Here is an 18,853-nt window from a genome sequence, read left to right as displayed (position 1 = left end):
CAGCGCATTAGAGCGCCTTCCCCCCTCCCATGCGTTACACCAGCGCATTAGAGCCCCTTTCCCCCTCCCATGCGTTACACCAGCGCATTAGAGCCCCTTTCCCCCTCCCATGCGTTACACCAGCGCATTAGAGCGCCCTTCCACCCTCCTACGTGTTACACCAGCGCATTAGAGCCCCTTCCCCCCCCATGCGTTACACCAGCGCATTAGAGTGCCTTTCCCCCTCCCATGCGTTACAACAGCGCATTAGAGCCCCTTTCCCCCTCCCATGCGTTACACCAGCGCATTAGAGTGTCCTTCCACCCTCCTATGTGTTACAACAGCGCATTAGAGCCCTTTTTCCCCTCCCATGCATTATACCAGCGCATTTGAGCGCCCTTTCCCCCTCCTATGCGTTACACCAGCGCTTTAGAGCGCCCTTTCCCCCTCCCATGCGTTACACCAGCGCTTTAGAGCGCCCTTTCCCTCTCCTATGTGTTAGAACAGCGCATTTGAGCGCCCTTTCCCCCTCCCATACGTTACACCAGCGCTTTAGAGCGCCCTTTCCCTCTCCCATGTGTTAGAACAGCGCATTTGAGCGCCCTTTCCCCCTCCCATGCGTTACAACATTGCTTTAGAGCGCCCTCCCCCCTCCCATGCGTTACACCAGTGCATTTGAGCGCCCCCGCGCGGTCTCCCAGCGCATTTGAGCACCCAGCGCAGTCTGCCAGCGCATTTGAGCCCCTTACACAGTCTCCCAGAGCATTTGAGCTCCTGCTTGCGTGGTCTCCCGTTGCATTTCAGCGCCCCGCACAGTCCCGAGCCTCTTGCGCGGTCTCCCAGCGCATTTGAGTTCCTGCTTGCGTGGTCTCCCGTTGCATTTGAGCGCCTCGCACAGTCCCGAGCCTCTTGCGCGGTCTCCCAGCGCATTTGAGTTCCTGCTTGCGCGGTCTCCCTGTGCATTTTAGCACCCTGCGCTGTTCTCCAGCACATTTTGAGCCCCTAGTGCAGTCTCCCAGTTCGTTTGAGCTCTAGCTCACATGGTTTCCCTGCGCATTTGAGCCCCCATCCTCCACCCCCTGCCCGTGGTCTCCCTGCTCATTTGAGCGCCCCGCGCTGTCCACCAGTGCATTCGAGTGCCTGGGCGGTCCACCAGCGCATTTGAACCCCTAGTGTAGTCTCCTAGTTCATTTGAGCTCCAGCTCGTGTGGTCTCCGAGCGCATTTAAGCGCCCCTACTCCACCCGCCGGCGCATTCGAGTGCCCTGCTCGGTCTGCCAGTGTATTTGAGCGCCTTGCATGGTCTTCCAGTGTGTTTGAGTGCCATGCACAGTGTCCAATGCATTTGAGCTCCAGCTCACACGGTTTTCCAGAGCACGTGAGTACCCCATGAGGTCTCCCAGCGCTGTCTCCCGGTGTAGTCTCGTGGAGTGTCTCAGCACACAGGAGCGTAGCCTTCGCTGTCTTCCAGAGCGGTTGAGTGATGCCTGGTGGTATTTCCCAGTGTGACTGAGTGCAGCTTAGCGCTGTTTAGCATACTGCAGTGTGTGTGGCGCGGGGGTGGGGGGGTGGGGTAGGGGGGTCGGTCATGCCCCTGTGGGCGGGGCTGCAGGGAGCTGTTCACTGTTCCCTGTCTGTGGGCCCTGTCCATGGGCAGCTGTCTATGGTTCACTCTCCATGGGGTGCTGTACATGGGGCACTGTCTACGGGCAGTTGTCTACTGTCTGCTCTCCAGGGATGCTGTCCACAGGGTGCTGTCCTTGGTCACAGAGCCTCAGCAGTGCTTCTGTGCACTTTTGGCTGAACAGGTTAGGGAAAAGAGTTTAGTAAAGACCCTGGGTGTCTGAGGAAGAGAAAGAACGTCCCGGCAGACCTTTGGGTGCTCAGGCAGGCAGGAAAGAGGAGTCACTGTACTGTCAGCCTGGTGCCGTCAGGCAGCCCTGAGCCCGGTCCCCTCTCACTGGCTTCTCAGTTTTCATCCTCTGACCTTCACCACCCACCCTCCACCTGCAGGCCTTCCATTGTGTATGTAGAATTGGATCAGTTACAATCCTGAGTTAACGATGGATGTCATCATTAGTCTGCGGACTAATTTTTTTTTTTTTACTAATTTTTTTACTTTTTTCATTTAGAAAGTCGTTATTTATAATACAGTGAACCCTGTTTCTAACAAAATCTAGGGTCTTGACAGTAACCGCCATCTGACCTTTTAGCCCTTTTACATTTTAAACTCTTAATTCCCCCCTTAAAAAATCTGTGTGTAATTAACTTAACAAAAATGTACATCATACTATGTGTAACTTTTTAAGACTTCAGTAATAACAGTGATATTGCTAAAAATCAACCATAGTTTTGCCTTGTACTGTGGTTTATTTCTGTTACAATACATTATTTTGTGGATTCATCAAAGTTAACTTATCTCTTCTTTTGATGGGCCCTTGTGTGTTGTTTCCAGATTTTTGCTATTATGAGGAGTGTTCAATACTTGTTCACATTTTCTGTTGTGTATGTTGTAGATGTGTGTGATTTTCTCTTGTGTGTGTACCTAAAAGCGGAATAGTTAGTCATAGGGTACATTAATATTCAATTTTAGCCCATAATATCATGCTGACTTAAATAGCCAACACAGGAGAGCTCTGACCCATCTTCACTCCAACCCTTGGTATTTACATGGTATAACATATAATTCTTTGGTCACCAATGATATTAAACATCTCTTTTATATTTATTCTTCTGTTTGATCATGTCTTGTCCATTGTACATTGAATTATCTATTGCGTGGTACCTTTTTTAACCTAAGCCTTTTTGGAAGTTTTAGAAGTTTCTCTTTGCCTTTGATACTAAAATTCACCATGATGTAGCCAGACTCGGTGGCTCAGATCTGTAATCCTACTACTCTGGAAGGCCGAGGTGGGTGGATTTTTCTGAGCCCAGGAGTTTGAGATCAGCCTGAGCAAGATCGGACCCTATCTCTACTAAAAATATAAAAACTAGGCAGGTATAGTGGCGGGTGCTTGTAGTCCGGAATACTTGGGAGGCTGAGGGAAGGAGATAAATTGAGCCCAAGAGGTTGAGGTGGGTATGAGCTACGATGATGCCGCAGCACTCCACCAAGGTTGCCAGAGTGAGGCTGCCTCAAAAAAAAAATCAACATAATGTTGTGACTAGATGTGAGTTTCTCTTTATCTCTTTGTTTGGTATGCTGTGTGCTCTTTCAGAGAGGTCATTCATCTTCCTTTATTTCCTGAAATTACGTATAAATTGTTTTTTGTCCTTTTTGTGTAAATGTGTGAAGATGTTTTTGATGTCAGTTCTTTGTATCTCCCAGTTTATAACATTTTTCTTTCCTTTAAACTATTTTTTTTTTCTTTAAGAGACAGAGTCTCACTTTGTTGCCCTGGGTAGAGTGCAGTGGCATCACAGCTCACAACAACCTCCAGCTCTTGGGCTTAGGCAATTCTCTTGCCTCAGCTTCCTGAGTAGCTGGGACTATAGACGCCCACCACAACGCCTGACTATTTTTTTTTTTTTTTCTGTTGTTGTTGCAGGTTGGCTGGGGCCAGCGCCCTACTCACTGAGCCACAGGTGCCACCCTAAACTATTTTTGTATGAATATAAAATCTTCTATTTTTTTTTTAGAGACAGAGTCTCACTTTATCGCCCTCAATAGAATGCTGTGATGTCACAGCTTACAGCAACCTCCAACTCCTGGGCTTAGGTGATTCTCTTGCTTTAGCTTCCAGAGTAGCTGGGACTACAGGTGCCTGCCACAACGCTTGGCTATTTTTTTTTTTTTTTCTTTTTAGAGACAGAGTCTCAGTTTGTCTCTCTCGGTAGTGCGCTATGGCATCACAGCTCACAGCAACCTCCAGCTCTTGGGCTTAGGCGATTCTCTTACCTTAGCCTCCTAAGTAGCTAGGACCACAGGTGCCTGCCACAATGCCTGGTTATTCTTTTGTTGCATTTGGCTGGGGCTGGGTTTCAACCTGCCACCCTTGGTATATGGTCCAGTGCCCTACTCACTGAGCCACAGGTGCTGCCCTGCTTGGCTATTTTTTGTTGCAGTATTTGTCAGGGCCAGGTTTGAACCTGCCACCCTCAGGATATGGGGCTGGCACCCTGCCCACTGAGCCACAGGTGCTACCCTGAATAAAAAAATCTTAAACAGAGCTGGTAAACCTTACAATCTTCCCTGCCCCCAAATTAGTAGAGGTCTTTTATTGCCTTATTAATGTAGCACATATGGGTCTTAGGAATCATACCACTCGTTTGGGCAGCTGGATGACTCTTAGGTCTTTTTCTTCTTATCTCTGTTTCTTCTTCAGAGACACAGATAACATCCAATAATTTTCTGATTTCTTTTTTTTTTTTTTGAGACAGAGTTTCACTTTGTCACCCTTGGTGGAGTGCAGTCACATCACAGCTCACAGCAACCTCAAACTCTTAGGCTCAAGTGATTCTCTAGCCTCAGCCTCCCAAGTAACTGAAACTATAAGCACCTGCCATAATGTCCAGCTATTTTTAGAGGTGAGGTCTCTCTCTGGCTCAGACTGGTCTCAAACCTGTGAGCTCAGGCAATCCACCTGCCTCGGCCTCCCAAGTGCTAGGATTACAGGCGTGAGCCACCATGCCCATCCTTTCTGATATTTTTTGTTTTTAAACTGTTGTGACTTACTGAACTTGAAACAAGCTGAATGTTGGCTCATCTTTCTGGGCCATATGCTCAGCAAGCAACACTTGGCCTCGTGTAAACCCTCTGGATGTATTTTTCACCCAAGAAATTCTGATTTTTAACAAGTGACCCATTCTCTTGGGTAATGATGCTGATCGGGAAGTGAACATACACAGACTTCATCTTGTAATGGAAGCTCAGCACAATACCCTTGATCATGTTCAGCATGTGACTGCAGACATCATAAATCATAGCTAGTTCCTTTGCGTTTTTCCACCATTTATCACCTCCAACCATCTTTGTTTTCTTCCCAAGGAGACTGAGTTCTACATTGACGTGATTGGAGTCCTTCCGCAAGTTTCCTCTGGGGCCCTTCACAATAACTGTGTGTCCCTTCAGAGCCCTGTCCTTGTTTCCTGGAACGTCAACAGTCTGCTTGTTGAGCATGGCCCTCATTCTCATAGTTGATACAGCAGAGAGCCCAGTCTTTCCTTGTAGTTACTGTTTTTGTAAGAGATTTTTTTTTTTTAATGTTAAGATTTCTACCATGTTTTAAAGTTTGGATTTTGATGTTTATATCTTTAATCCATTGAAAGTTGATTTTTGTGGACAGTGATAGGTAGAGGTTCAATTTATCTTTGCCCAGGTGGGTGATCATTTTGTTTCCAGTTCCATTGACTTTATGGCTTTTCTTTTTCCCACCCATCTGTTACTACTGTGTGAATCAAAGTGTGAAACACGTAGGCATCTCTGTGCTCGCTCTTTTAATCCGTTGGTCTCTGTTCTAGTCTGTCAGTTTGTTCCAGGGCCAACCTCCATCATATTAATTTTACATAGCCTTTTTAGTCTGGATTTTTAATGTTTCAGACAAACCAAGATGTTGTCATTCTACTTAGGGGCATTTCTAAAGAATTTTGCTTTTATGGCATGTGTGATGGGACTTATTAAAGAGTTTCAGGAGCAAAATTATACATTCTGGTTAATGTTTTTGAAGATCACACTGGTGCAAGATGGATGGGGTAGGGGGGTCATAGAGATGAGACTAGAGTGGGGGCAAAGGGATCAATGCAGAGGCTAGTGCCAGAGCGCAGGCAGGGATGGCGGTGGCTTTGGTGGTAGTAGATAAGGAGAAATGTGGGTGGATTTGAGGTGGAGCTTCCGATGGTGCATACTGAAGGTAGGAGTCTAGGAGAGACCGTACTCAAGGTGAGGCAGCGGGTTGGGTTTGAATAGCTGGGTAGGTGGGGAGGCTGCTTCTGAGATAATGAATTCTGGGTAGGGACAATTCTGTAAGGTTATTAACTGTCAGATAAATCATACTGTCACTTTTAATTTGCTTTTTCTTGGAAATAGCTGTACAGTTATGTATATTTTATAGTCTTGTTCATTGTCTTTACTCTCCAAATAGGTGACTCTCATCTGAGAAGTGCAACTACATCTATTCTGGAATTCAACACAACAGACAACTGTGAGCCGCTACAGGCAAATCACAAAATCCAGAGTAGCATCACTTTCCTGTGTGGGAAAACCTTGGTGAGTCCACGGTTACTTTCTGTTTTTGTTTTGTTAAAAATGCCTGCCCTTTGGGCTTTCTTGCTATAGTGGTGTTTCAGGAATAAGTGAGAAAAATTAAAAACATAAACAGAAACCTCAGCCAAATCACCATCACCCTCAAGAACCAATAAGTAAACAAATCCCAGATTTACAGTTTCAGCTTCTAACTGTAACTGAGCCCCCATGTTGTGTAAGACTATAATTCAGAGTGATTAGTGTGTAAAAACTCAGTGTATTTTTTAATGGTTATGTACAGGCATAGTTTTGTTTTCTTTCTTTCTAAAACTTATCCTTGCTAGGCTTGGCAGCTCATGCCTGTAATCCCAGCCACTTGGGAGGCTAAGGCAGGAGGATTGCTTGAACTATTGCACTCCAGTCTGGGCCATAGAGCAAGACCCTGTCTCTTAAAAACAACAACAACAAAAATTTCCTCCTAGCATTCCATTTTGATAGATTTGAAGGCAATGTGTTAGTTTTTTTTTTTAAATATTTTTTCAGTTGAAACAATAAAAAAATTTTTTTCTTTCCTCATTTACACTGAATTGGAAAGATCCAAATCTAAGCTTTTAGGCATTATGTGGTTTTTAAAAGGGACATCATTGTGTGTCAACTGTTAAGCATTACATTTGTTCTGATGTTAAGTATATTGTATGTAATCTTTAGTTTTTAGAAAGAGATGTGCAGTAAATAATTGCTAGCTTTTAGGAGAAGCAATTGTTAACACAAGTCTTATGAATGTTCTTGAATCACAGTTAAGAACCCAAGTGGTTAGGAAAGTCAGGGGGCTGCCAAATTCCTTAAAAACATCATTTTAGAATTTGGGCCTGTGGCCTTTGCATCTTCAGGTCTGTAACGTCGCATGTGAAGAACTTTGGAAATAGAACTAACACTGTTCATTTCGGATCAGTTTATTAACTGTACTACCATATGCTTTGAAATCGTAAAAAAAAATCTGTTTGCAGCAGCATGAAATTGAAAGGTTAATGCTGTATAGCTGCTGTTTTAACTAATTCCTTGAAGAATTCTGTGTTCCCTATGCAAGAAACAGACGTGTGAAGGAGAGTTCCCTAGATTTGCACATGGAAATGCAGAGGTTAATTCCTGCTGTGCTGCGAGTCACCCCTTGATGCTGTGGCTGACCAGCTTGGAGTCTACTCTGGGGGAGGGTAGTAGGAGGCATAGCCTCCAGGGTGGGCCCCTGCAGTGAGGCTGGTGCTTTAATCCTGTGGCCTGGTGGGGGCACTTACTGAGTCGTGGCAGATGGGCTGCTCATGGGGCCTCCTCACATGAAGGATGAGGTCACATTTCCTGGATTGGATTTGGTTGGAATTTGGTTACGAGAACCTTCAGAGTGTGAGAGTAGAGCGACTCTGAGGATCTCTTCCTGTGAACTTACCGTTCTTCTGTAGTTGGGCAGTACAACAGTTTTGGATTAGTTGCACTAAAATTCCAACATGATTTCATGAAGTTTTTGTCTCAAAATTTTTGGTCTGGGAACCTCACGACGGCCTCCTGTAACTAAAACAGCTGTGTTCCTCTGCTCCTCTTCCTGTCCCACCCTTCTTGTAGCTGCTTTTTAAAAAAATTTCAATAGTCTTTTCTGTGTCCTAATTTTAAAAAGAAACTTTACAATATGTAGTATGGTAACTTATCTTAATTTTCTTTTTTTTAAATAGGGAACTCCTGAATTTGTAACTGCAACAGAATGCGTGCACTACTTTGAGTGGAGGACCTCTGCAGCCTGCAAGAAAGATATATTTAAAGCTAATAAGGAGGTAACAAGGGAGCTTGAAGGTTTTGTGCTTACGAGGTAAACTGTGGACCTTTTAGATTTGAAAGACTCAGCCTGACATTTTGGAATGAAAATCTTTTTTAGTTTTCAAACTCTGTTTGAGTAGAGATGCTGTGTGATTTAATAACTTTTCTGGCTGGTTCTTTTTTTTTTTTTTCCTACTTTATTGCCCTCCGTAGAGTGCCATGGTGTCACAGTTCACAGCAACCTCCAACTCCTGGGCTTAGGTGATTCTCTTGCTTCAGCCTCTTGAGGAGTAGCTGGGACTACAGGCACCCGCCACAAGGCCCAGCTATTTTTTTGTTGCAGTTTGCCAGGGCTGGGTTTGAAACTGCCCCCCTCGGTATATGGGGCTGGTGCCCTACCCACTGAGCCACAAGCACCACTGGTGGTTCTTATTTCTAGGACAGTGCCTTTAAAATATTACAAGATATGATTTTTGATCTAGATTGGAAATAAGAGTTGTCACCTATATAAGGCAAGTTGGTTCCTCTTGGGTTTTGGTGCTGGGTCACTCAGTAAATCAGCTGAGTGATGTGATGGGGCTTGGGTTTAGATTATTCTCCCTGTCTTTGGAATCCATCAGTTTCTGACCTTGACTGTGTTATCTTCCCCTGCACCTGGCTTCCTGCCTGTGGCAGCCTGCTCTGATGAGTCTCCTCTGCCCCCCTCCCTGTTTTTTAATTGTTTGGGGTCTCTCCTCAGTCCTGAGTGGCTTCTGGCTGAATGGTGAACCCAGGTGACACACACACATACAGAACATGTGTACATACATACATGTTTATTGTGTACAATGGGATGTTTCGAAATGTGTAGACATTGTAGAATGGCTACATCCAGCTAATTAAATGCATTAGTTTTGTGTTTTGAGAACACTTAAGATCTGCTTTCTCAGTACATTCTTAGTTGCTGTGGACCCCGTGTTGTGTAACAGCCCTCTTGGTCAGTCATTCCCAGCCTGGGCCTCTGTTGTTGTTCTGTCCCTGGCTGTCCCTGGTCTGGGGCAGAGCAACAGTATTCTGCTTTTTCCCCTGCCACCCCCCAGATTTCAGAGGTGGTCTCTGTGTTCACAGTCTAGTTCCTTGATTATTCTCTTTTCTCCATTACTTTTCTGCTTTTCAGGATTGAGTTGAAAGATTCTCTCAGGATACAGGAACCCACAAATGATAGTGTTATTGATGGCCTAATACCATGTAGTTTAAGAAAGGCGAAAAGAGATGTCTGTTCTTTAAAAGTCCAATCAAATCTACTTAGGAATAATGGTCCCTGTGTTTTTTTGTTTGTTTTTGTTTTGTTTTTTTTTTTTGAGACAGAGTCTCACTTTGTTGCCCTCGGTAGAGTGAGGTGGTGTCATGGCCCACAGCAACCTCCAACTCTTGAGCTTAGGCGATTCTCTTGCCTCAGCCTCCTGAGTAGCTGGGACCATGGGTGCTCATCACAACACCTGGCTATTTTTTTGTTGTAGTTTGGCTGGGGCTGGGTTTAAACCCGCCACCCTCGGTATATGGGGCCAGTGTCCCACTCACTGAGCCACAGGCACCACCCTGTCCCTGATTTTTCAAACATGGTCATCTATAAATAATCCGGTCTCATGTGGAAGTGGTGGAGTCAAGTGTCGCCTTGGGGAAAGAGCAAAAGGACTGCTCTGTGAGAGCAGAGCACAGTGCCGAGAGTTAAGGCTGGTAATTAGGAGGTGTGGTCCAGTTTAAACTGTTTCAAGATATTCTGTTAGTGATGGGGAAGCATCTGGAGCCCTCCTAATCCCCCCTCTGCTGAGTCTGCGTTGCTTCCTGTGGGGGAGGCTGGAGCCTGTCCCTGGCTCTCCTGACATTAGACCTCAAACCTCCTTCCCTCGGCCCCTCAGCTCATGGGCCAATTCCTGCATGCAGGCTTTTTTTTGTACAACCCCAGAACCAAGAATGGTTTTGACATCCCCCCCCCCCCCAGGGTTGTTTTATTAAAAAGAAATGAAGAATATGCAGCAGAGGCCAGTGTGATCCACAAAGTCTGAAATATATACTGGGTGGGGCCCCTTAGAGGGAATGGGTGCTGATCTCTGTTCTAGATTGTATTTTGGGGAGGGAGATGGGGTATAGTCTGTTCTTTTTTTTTTTTGAGACAGGAGCCTCAAGCTGTCCCCCTGGGTAGAGTGCCGTGGCATCACAGCTCACAGCAACCTCCAACTCCTGGGCTTAAGCGAGTCTCCTGCCTCAGCCTCCCGAGTAGCTGGGACCACAGGTGCCCGCCACAGTGCCCAGCTATTTTTTGGTTGTAGCCATCATTGTTGTTTGGCAGGCCAGGCTGGATTTGAACCCGCCACCTTGGGTGTATGTGGCTGGCGCCTTAGCCACTTGAGCCACAGGCGCCGAGCCGTCTGTTTTTTTCAAAACAGGGACATTTAATTTCTCTCAGAAGCTGATCTAAAGATGCATGAGAAACGTTTAATTTGTCCTCAGTTACCATCTCTTCAGGTGTGGTGGCATCTGGGCTCATCTGTTCAGTTGTCGTTTACTGAGACCTCATCGAGGATTACGGTAGGAATTGCATTTCGTTTAAAGTGATTCGTGATTTCTGGGAGTCCGTGGACAGTGGTGCAGAGGACACGTTCACATTCAGGGGCTTAGTCTTTTTCTGCCTCAGGGATCCATGAGTTAGATGGAAAAGAATTTATGAGCATAATGACAAGGAAAAATGTAGCGTGTCACCATCGCAGATCTTAGTAAAGCGTGTGTCCTCTTTGTGTGATGTGATGTTGCCTTACAAGCTGTGGTATGCTAACTTTTAAAGATGTATTAAAGGTTTCACGTACTTGTACAATGCTCAGCATTCCTTAAAAAAATCCAATCCTTATTTGTGGTCTTAATTTCCACACCTCACTGATGGCTCCTCATTTCTTTTTTATTAGTTTCGCTCTGTCAAATTTAGAATGATTTGGGGGGTAAATTTAGCTTGGTGGTTCTGATCAACACCTTTTGAAACTCCTGTTGTAACGATTGTTCATGGATGCTGGTAAGGGTTTTTTGAACAGTTACCTTCTTAAAGCGCTGTGTAAATGCAACGGGAGGCGCAGTTCAAAGCTGGCCTGTGGGGTCTCACCGGAGTTGTCTAAGTACGATTGATGGACACAAAATGGTGTCCACCCCTCCCCTGCCGGCTGCTGGATTCCTGGCCTGGTTCCTGTCTCCCGAGCTTTGTGGGAAGTGGGAGGACAGGCTCCTGGAGCCTGGACTGTTTCTCAGGCCACGACTGCAGTTCCCGAGGCCAGGAAGACGGCCGGGACTTGGGGCCGTTCTGGGCTGGTGCCTGCTGGCCTTGCCGTCTCTGTGTCTTGGTGCCTCTGGTTCCCTCGGCTCCTTTTCTGACACAGGCTTGCGTGTGGCTGGCTCGAGAGCCGATCCTCATCCCACCCAGTCATCTTGCTCCCCTCTTGGTTCATGTTTTTGTGCAGTCTTGCTGTGGGATGACAAGCTTTAGATTTGTGGATTGTGGACACATGTGGTTGCAGCCCGGCTGCAGTCTTCCTCTTCCTTGGATCGCCTTTCTGCGGGAATGTGGCAGGAGGCTCATGCTGCGAGCACTGGAGGCCACCCCCTCCCTCCTAGAAGAGAGGCTCTGGTGACCCAGAAGCATTTTAGGCCGGGGCTGACTTTGCTTTGAGGACACGGCCGAAATGAGTTTAAGGCTGTAAGAGAGGCGTAGGTGGTTTGATTGACTCCGTTAGCTCCCCATGAAGAAGGTTGGTGGGTGAGAGCATTCCTGCAGACCTGCCTGTGAATTGCTTCATTCTAAAAAAAGAAAAATTTTAGGAAATTGATCTGTGGAAAGTAATAAAATTACTTTGAAATGATAGCAGAAAACACAGATGTTTAGAATATTCATTGGAAGGAGTTGCTATTGTGTCATTTTGGAAATAAAATTTATGGAGGTGTTCCAAATAAAGTCAGGGCGGGAGTTGATGTTCACTTGGTGACCTGGGCCTTTTTCCTCTTGGGCCTTTTTCCTCTCGGGAACATCTTTGGTCTCGAATACTTTGCCTTCAGAATTGGGGGAACTCTTAAAGCATCAACCGTAATGACAGGTTCCTTGACATTTGTAAAATAAAGAGATTCCTGGGGAATGGCTGTAGAACTAGGTAAGGACGGATTAAGATGCTGAGAAGAGGAACTCATCTTCCCATTAGGATTTGCTGGGACTGAGCTTCTGTAGGTTCTGGACATTGTCCCAAGCCTTGGTTAGTACTTCGTTCATGGTGACGAAGCTGTTGCTTTATTTATTTTTGTCATTCGGGGGCATCGTGGCCTGACAGGCCCTAAGGAATGGAGACCAGGGTTGTATGACATTGGTCCTGAGCTTGTTGATCCGCCAGTCCCAGGATGTGTGTTGAAGACTTGTCTCGTTCTCTTCCAGGTGCCATGCTACGCATTTGATGAAAAGTTGGGGAAGCATGACCTGAACCCACTCATCAAGCTGAGCGGGGGCTACTTGGTGGATGACTCTGACCCGGACTCTTCTCTGTTCATCAATGTCTGTAGAAACATAGGTAGGAACCTGTGGGAGGTAAGGGATGGTGGTGGTGAAGGATTCTTACAAGGCTTCAGTATCTTTGTCCTTCTGCCCTTTGGTGTCTTGGAACGTCCATTGCACTGATGGGGCTGTCCCAGAAAGCATTTGTTTTGAAGGATGTTCTCTTTGGACAGCCCACCCCTCAACCGCCTGTGAATTCTGATTCCATGTCTGTGCCCCCTGTCCCCCTTCCCCCACAGATTCCATCCAAACTATTGGTCCATGATGTGAGTTTCTCTGCCACACATTCCAGGTTTCAGAGCTCTGCGATGCAAAAGGGTTGGTCTTGCCTCCTGTGTGTACCAAGTTCCTGGCTTTGCGTTATAGGCTAGGTCCTTGATCATGATGCATATTTTCGCTGAAGTCAGCTTCTTCCCTGACTTTGTAGATGCCAGAGGTAGCGTAAGAAGCTTTAGACTCCTTGGTAAATTAACAAAAGGCTGTAAATAAACAGGGCCATAATAAGTTCTACTAAGCCTTCAACCTAGCTTTTAGCTAGTTAGGTTTCTTTTCTTTTCTTTTCTTTTTTTTGAGACAGAGTCATTTAGTCACCCTGGCATTTAGTGCTGTGGTGTCACAGCTCACAGCAATCTCAAACTTTTGGGCTCAAGGGATCTTCTTGCCTTAGCCTCCCAAGTGGCTGGGACTATAGGTGCCTGCCACAGTGCCCAGCTATTTTTCGAGCTGGGGTCTCACTCTGGCTTGGGGTCTTAAACACCTAAGCTTAGGCACTCCATCTGCCTTGGCCTCCCAGCTAAGCTAGGTTTCTAGAAACTAGCTTCACAGTTCCTTAAGGGCTATGGATTGTTAGTCCTGTTGGCTAGGACTTGTCTTTTTGTAGTACTAGTAGCCACGAGTAAATTTTGCTGGTGATTAACTTATACAAAGATCATTTTTAGTGTTTTCCTTATATTTGTAATAGTACATAATGCTTTTTAAATTTATTTTTTAAATCTTGTGTTTTATTCATTTAATTTTATTATTTATTTATTTATTTATTTTTTGAGACAGAGTCTTAAGCTGTTGCCCTGGGTAGAGTGTCCTGGCATCATAGCTCACAGCAACCTCCAACTCTTGGGCTCAAGCGATCTTCTTGCCTCAGTTTTTCTATTTTTAGTAAAGACAGGGTCTTGCTTTTGTTCAGGCTGGTCTCGAACGTGTGAAATTAGGGAATCCACCGCCTTGGCCTCCCAGAGTGCTAGGATTACAGGTGTGAGCCACTGTGCCTGGCCAGTACCTAATGCTTTGTCTTTAGAAAAGTTTAGAAAAAAATCTTAAGAATAAACCCATGCAGGATTTAAATTATTGCTGGGTATTTAAATTACTCTTTAAACTGTACTGATACATTATGTATCATCTTGTTTGTATATTATTTCTACTTTTTCTTTTTTCTTTTTTTTTTTACTATTTTAGAAAAAAAATAGTCTCTTGACTCCAATGCTGGATTCTAGCTATTCCAGCTATTCTATCTCTGCGTGACGTATATTATTTTTAAATAGTTAAAAATAGTAATTATACCCCACACATGGCTCAGTAGAAGTGACCAGTGATAATTTTAGGTTTTTGTGTGTGGCAGGATGCTTTGTTATTTTATTCTCCAAGGGCAGCCTTCCTTGTTCTTTTGGGAAGAGACTGATATTATAGTTAAAATCTTTATCTTAAATTGGTCTGTAACTCAGGCTTCGTTATAAAGTTGAAGTATCTTGTAGATTATTAAATTCTGAATAATAAGCTATTTTGATTTGGAAAACATTTAGACTTCTGGTCTTTTATTATTTTCAAGATTATCTGAATTTGCTGGCTGTGAAAGCCTTTTTCTTTCAAATTTACTGGCAATTTGAGTTGAATTGCATGATTTTGATTCATGCTAGAGGTGTCCCCGGTTTTGCTTATTCTCCATCATCGGGAAATTGCTCAGAATCTCAATCCAAGTTTGAATGGGACTCTGAGACCCTCATGTAGGGTCTTAGGCTTGCTGCCGTGTGCTCACCTCCTCAGACACTCAGCGCACTTGCATTATGTTTGGCCTTCAGGAGAGCAGACAGTTGGCCTGTTTAACACTGTGTTCCCATGAGGGCCAGTGGCCTTTGGCACAGTAGATGTTAATTGTGAACAAACAGTGGGTTAAGTGAAAGGTCATAACACTACCCCATGTGTGAGGACTCAGGCGTCCAAGGTTCGCTTCCCTGTTCGTTAGCTCATGACTCCTCACCGCAGAAGGTATAATAACCCACCCCTCTCCCCCGTTGATGTGGCAGTTAAACCCCTAGGGGGGTGGCATTATTCAGTCCCTCATTCATGGAGAAAAAGTTTTTGAATCCCTTCTCTGTGCAAGGCTCTAATGTAGGTGCTGGATTCTAGCATTGGAGTCAAGTGGGGGGGGATCCATAGAGAGCAAGCAAATCCGTGGCATCCTGTGTCAGGGATCAGGCCTGGGAAGCATACCACAGGGGCAGAGCCTGCTGGCAGCCTGTAAGCCTGGGTGTGTTCTAGGCACGTTGGTGTGTGCTCCTCTCTAATCCTTCCCCAAACCTATGAGGCAGCACACTGGCAACTGGATAGCGTTGTAGTTAGACCAAAGTGACGGAGGTAGTAAGTGGTCCGTCCGTCTAGGGTCGGAACCCAGAACTGCGGGGTAATCCCACTAATCTTCAGATCTCTCCACTGCTCTGCAGAGCATTTTCTGTTCTCTCTGTATCTTGAAAGGAGATAGTGCTAAGGTTAGTGCACCTTAAGAAGGTGGTTGCGTTCCTCACCTCAGCTGACACAAGAGTCTCTGTTTACTGGGCACCGCTTCTCCACCAGTGCAGAGCTGGTACTTTGCATTCTGTCACCCTGACCTTGGTTTGGAGGTTAATTGCTTGCCCAAGGTCTCAGAATGGTTACATACAGAGACTTTTAAAAATTTCATGATTTGTTTAAAGGGACCCTGGACCTGAGGTATGTGATTACCATTCCTGACACTTAGTCTGATCTAATGCAATGTATGATGTTTTACAGACTTACTACGGGACCCGGGTTCACAGCTGCGTGCCTGTCCATTTGGCACTGCCGCCTGCCTGGTGAGAGGAGACCAGGCGTTTGACGTTGGCCAGCCCAAGGAGGGCCTGAAGCTGGTGGGCAAGGACAGGTCAGTGGGAGGCCTCGCTGCTGTTGGAATTTTTTTTTTGAGATAGAGTTTTACTTTGTTGCCCTGGGTAGAGTGCTATGGCATCGCAGCTCACAGCAACCTCCAGCTCTTGGGCTTAGGTGATTCTTTTGCCTCCGCCTCCTGAGAAGCTGGGACCATAGGCACCCGCCACAATGCCTGGTTATTTTTTGTTGCAGTTTGGCTGGGGCTGGGATTGAACCCACCACCCTTGAGATATGGGACTGGAGTCCTACTCACTGAGCCACAGGTGCCACCCTGCTGTTGGAATTTTTAATCCTCAAAAAGAACCTGACTTCTAGGGAGTCGCAACAGCGTCTTTTTCCAGCAGGGTTCAGATGGTGCCTGCAAAATGCCTCCTTCCCATGTGCTTATAAGACCAATGGTCTTTCTGCTCACTTGCTCATCACTTGTCTCTGTAGCAACAAAAACATCTGTCATGACCCAGTCCCTAGTGCACGTATAATTGCCTCTGATGATGGTTGTCATTCTGTGGCACCCGTGAAATTGATTTTCTGTCTTTGGAGGGGCAGTTTGTCGGTAACCTTCCAGGGTGCAGAGTTACCTCCCCGTTGGGCGTGGTGGGCACCCTGGTCCCTAGTGGGGCTAGTGTGCTCCTCCTGTGAGCTGTACTGTCTACATACAGCTTCCTTTTCTCCAGCACGTTGTATGTGATCATGTCCTGAGCATACAGCAAGGACTTTGATTTCCAACCCATCTTGGGGGCCTTTGGTAGACGTCTTAGTTGGGCTTTGCTCTAGTCTGGAACTAGTGGCCTGTCTGGCTGGTTGTAGAAATGGTATGCGAGTATAGCTTGCCCTCTGCCCATGGAAAGCACAAGAGCATAATGTCAATTGAGCAACGCTTGGAATCTTCTGTGTCCTGTACCGTAAGGAATACTAGAGACTAGGTGCCTTATGTCACAGAAGGCCATTTCCTCATGGTCTTTGAGACTGGAGGTCTGAGATCTCGGTGTTGCCAGTGTTGGTTTCTGCTGAGAGATCTCTCCTGGACTTGTTAGTCAGCCATCTTTGCCCTGTGTCTTCCCACGGCCTTCCCTCTGTGTGGGTCCGTGTCCTAATCTCTTCTGATAAGGGCGTCAGTCATATGGCTTAAGTGCCTACTCATGTGACTTCACAGTATTATTATGTATTTTACTTATCTCTTTAAAGGCCTTATGTCCATATAAGTCACATGCCGAGGTATGGCTTAGGGTTTCAACATCTAAGTTGAAACTGAATTGAAAGGGGTGACGCTAAAGTTAGCATATTTCAAGGAGAAGGTGAAACAATTCAGCCCATCCCAGTGTCCTAAGAAGTGACAGATGGGTAATTCTTACTACCAATGATTGAATGAGTAAGGATTCAGTAAAATGTGGGGCCGTGAACAAAGCCTGAGCTTGTGCTGGGAGAAAACGCAGGTCATCTATTTTCAGCTGTCCTGTCTCGGCAGCCGAGGAGCAGGGCGCATCCCACAGTGAGCACGGCAGGCCCTGCGGCTGGTGCCTGGGGGTGGAGATGGACCCTGGTCTGTGACTTCTGTGTATCCTTAGGTCAAACAAAAAGACCTTTGGTCTGCCCTTAGAAAGTGTTGCTTAAAGAGGGAAATGACACTGTAGCCTGATGGCCAAAGTGGGCCTTGCCTGTCCATCTGTGTTTGTTTTGTTCGCTTATTTACAGCCCTTTTGTTTGTTTTACTCAAACCGCCTTTCTTCATCTTTCAAGTATAATACTCACTGAAGTTTACTTAAAAAATTTTTTTTAAATCAAAATAAAGCTGTTTTATTCCGAAACTGCTTTTATATTTGAGTGTTTCTTCTATTACCTTTCTCCCTGAGTGAATGTGCTCTGAACTCAGGGCAGCATCCCCCGTGGAATGCCATTTTTACCCTTGTAATGCTCTTTTCTCAATGCGGATCTCCCAGGCTTGTTCTGAGTTACGTGAAGGAAGAGGCAGAAAAGCCTGACTTTTGTGATGGCCACAGCCCAGCGGTGACTATTACGTTTGTTTGCCCATCGGAGCGGAGAGAAGTAAGTGACTTGTCTCCTGAGACTTGGTGTGTGTGTGGGTGTCACCTGAGGTTGTCAGGGTCAGGAGGGTGGACCTGGACTCGGGAATGGGGGTGCTGGCAAGTGGGCCACCGGTGGGCTCTCTGGAGGAGGCCGCCTGCAGGAGGGCAGTTTGATTCTTGCTTTTTGCTTTTTTCCACCAACTTCGAGGGGCCTCTGCACGTATTATGGTGGTGTGGGACAGTGTCCTAGTTTGCCTGCAATGATTTTATTTTTGTAGTTAGGTTGATTTTAGCAAATAGGAAATAGTTGAGAAACCCTGAGTATAATTTCTCAAGCTAAGCCAGTTCTTCCTCCCTGCCTGCCTTCTTCCTCCAGGCCGGCACTGGCACTCAGGGCAGATTTATTGCTCTGTCTCGGACTGTTTATTAAATCTCCAGCACTGTTGTAAACTCCCTGAGGGGAGCTGCTAAGTCTTCTGGTCCTTGACAGATCAAGGCCAGTCTGTTTGCCCTTTGGTGGAGTCTGTTTGCTGTTAAAGGGTTTTTTCAGGGGGCATCCTCCGGGGGAAGGAAGGGGCCCTCTTTCCTTTAATTTATCTCTGCTCTTAGTAACAGAATGAAGTGGGTGGGACTGAATTCTTTTCCCAGAGAACCACACTTCCCTCCTCCAAAACAAATGTGGAATTTGCTCTGATTTCAGGCTGGCAGTGGGCCAGTGGTGGGGGGTGGGGGATGTGGGGACAGAAGTGCAGTGGAGGTTCAGCGTCCCCTTCGGTGTCCCCAGACTTCATGTCCATGTGTGGCCAGCTTAGTGGAGCCCTGACGAGAGCTGATACTGCTTCTGAATAAGAATGTTGAGGAATATTTATACTCTGCCGTAGTACCTACACATGTGAATTGGAATCTTTTTAGTCTAGTGAGACGTTCTAAATTGGTAGTGGTTTTAGTAGTTTTATCTTACTTTCAGTTCTGTATTTGGTGAGAATCACTTTACACTATGATGATTAAGAGAATGGAGAGTGTCCCTCCTATTTTTCTCCAGGGGGTGTGAGACACTTTTTGGTGTTAACACTGATTTGTCATTAGTGAGCTGGGGCTTTCCTGTGGAGCATGAACGTTCAACTCGTGCCGCTTG

At 45.9% G+C, this 18,853-nt stretch overlaps 1 protein-coding gene across 2 annotated transcripts in view; it reads left to right on the top strand.

The window, feature by feature from the left end:
• IGF2R (insulin like growth factor 2 receptor) overlaps window positions 1–18,853 on the top strand; it is a 116,047-nt gene that overhangs the window by 31,524 nt on the left and 65,670 nt on the right. Inside the window, exons 2-7 of one of the 2 annotated variants that reach the window (XM_023514628.1) lie at window positions 6,059–6,183; window positions 7,881–7,979; window positions 10,453–10,530; window positions 12,404–12,536; window positions 15,560–15,689; window positions 17,632–17,737. In XM_023514628.1, the coding sequence (XP_023370396.1) occupies window positions 6,059–6,183; window positions 7,881–7,979; window positions 10,453–10,530; window positions 12,404–12,536; window positions 15,560–15,689; window positions 17,632–17,737 (671 nt within the window). The remainder of the gene's footprint in view (window positions 1–6,058; window positions 6,184–7,880; window positions 7,980–10,452; window positions 10,531–12,403; window positions 12,537–15,559; window positions 15,690–17,631; window positions 17,738–18,853) is intronic. The other variant, XM_003792391.2, reaches the window with a different exon arrangement.

Source organism: Otolemur garnettii, unplaced genomic scaffold, assembly GCF_000181295.1.
Source record: "Otolemur garnettii isolate 467f Iridium unplaced genomic scaffold, OtoGar3 scaffold00056, whole genome shotgun sequence".
Taxonomy (NCBI): domain Eukaryota; kingdom Metazoa; phylum Chordata; class Mammalia; order Primates; family Galagidae; genus Otolemur; species Otolemur garnettii.
This window is presented reverse-complemented; position numbering and strand designations above follow the sequence as displayed.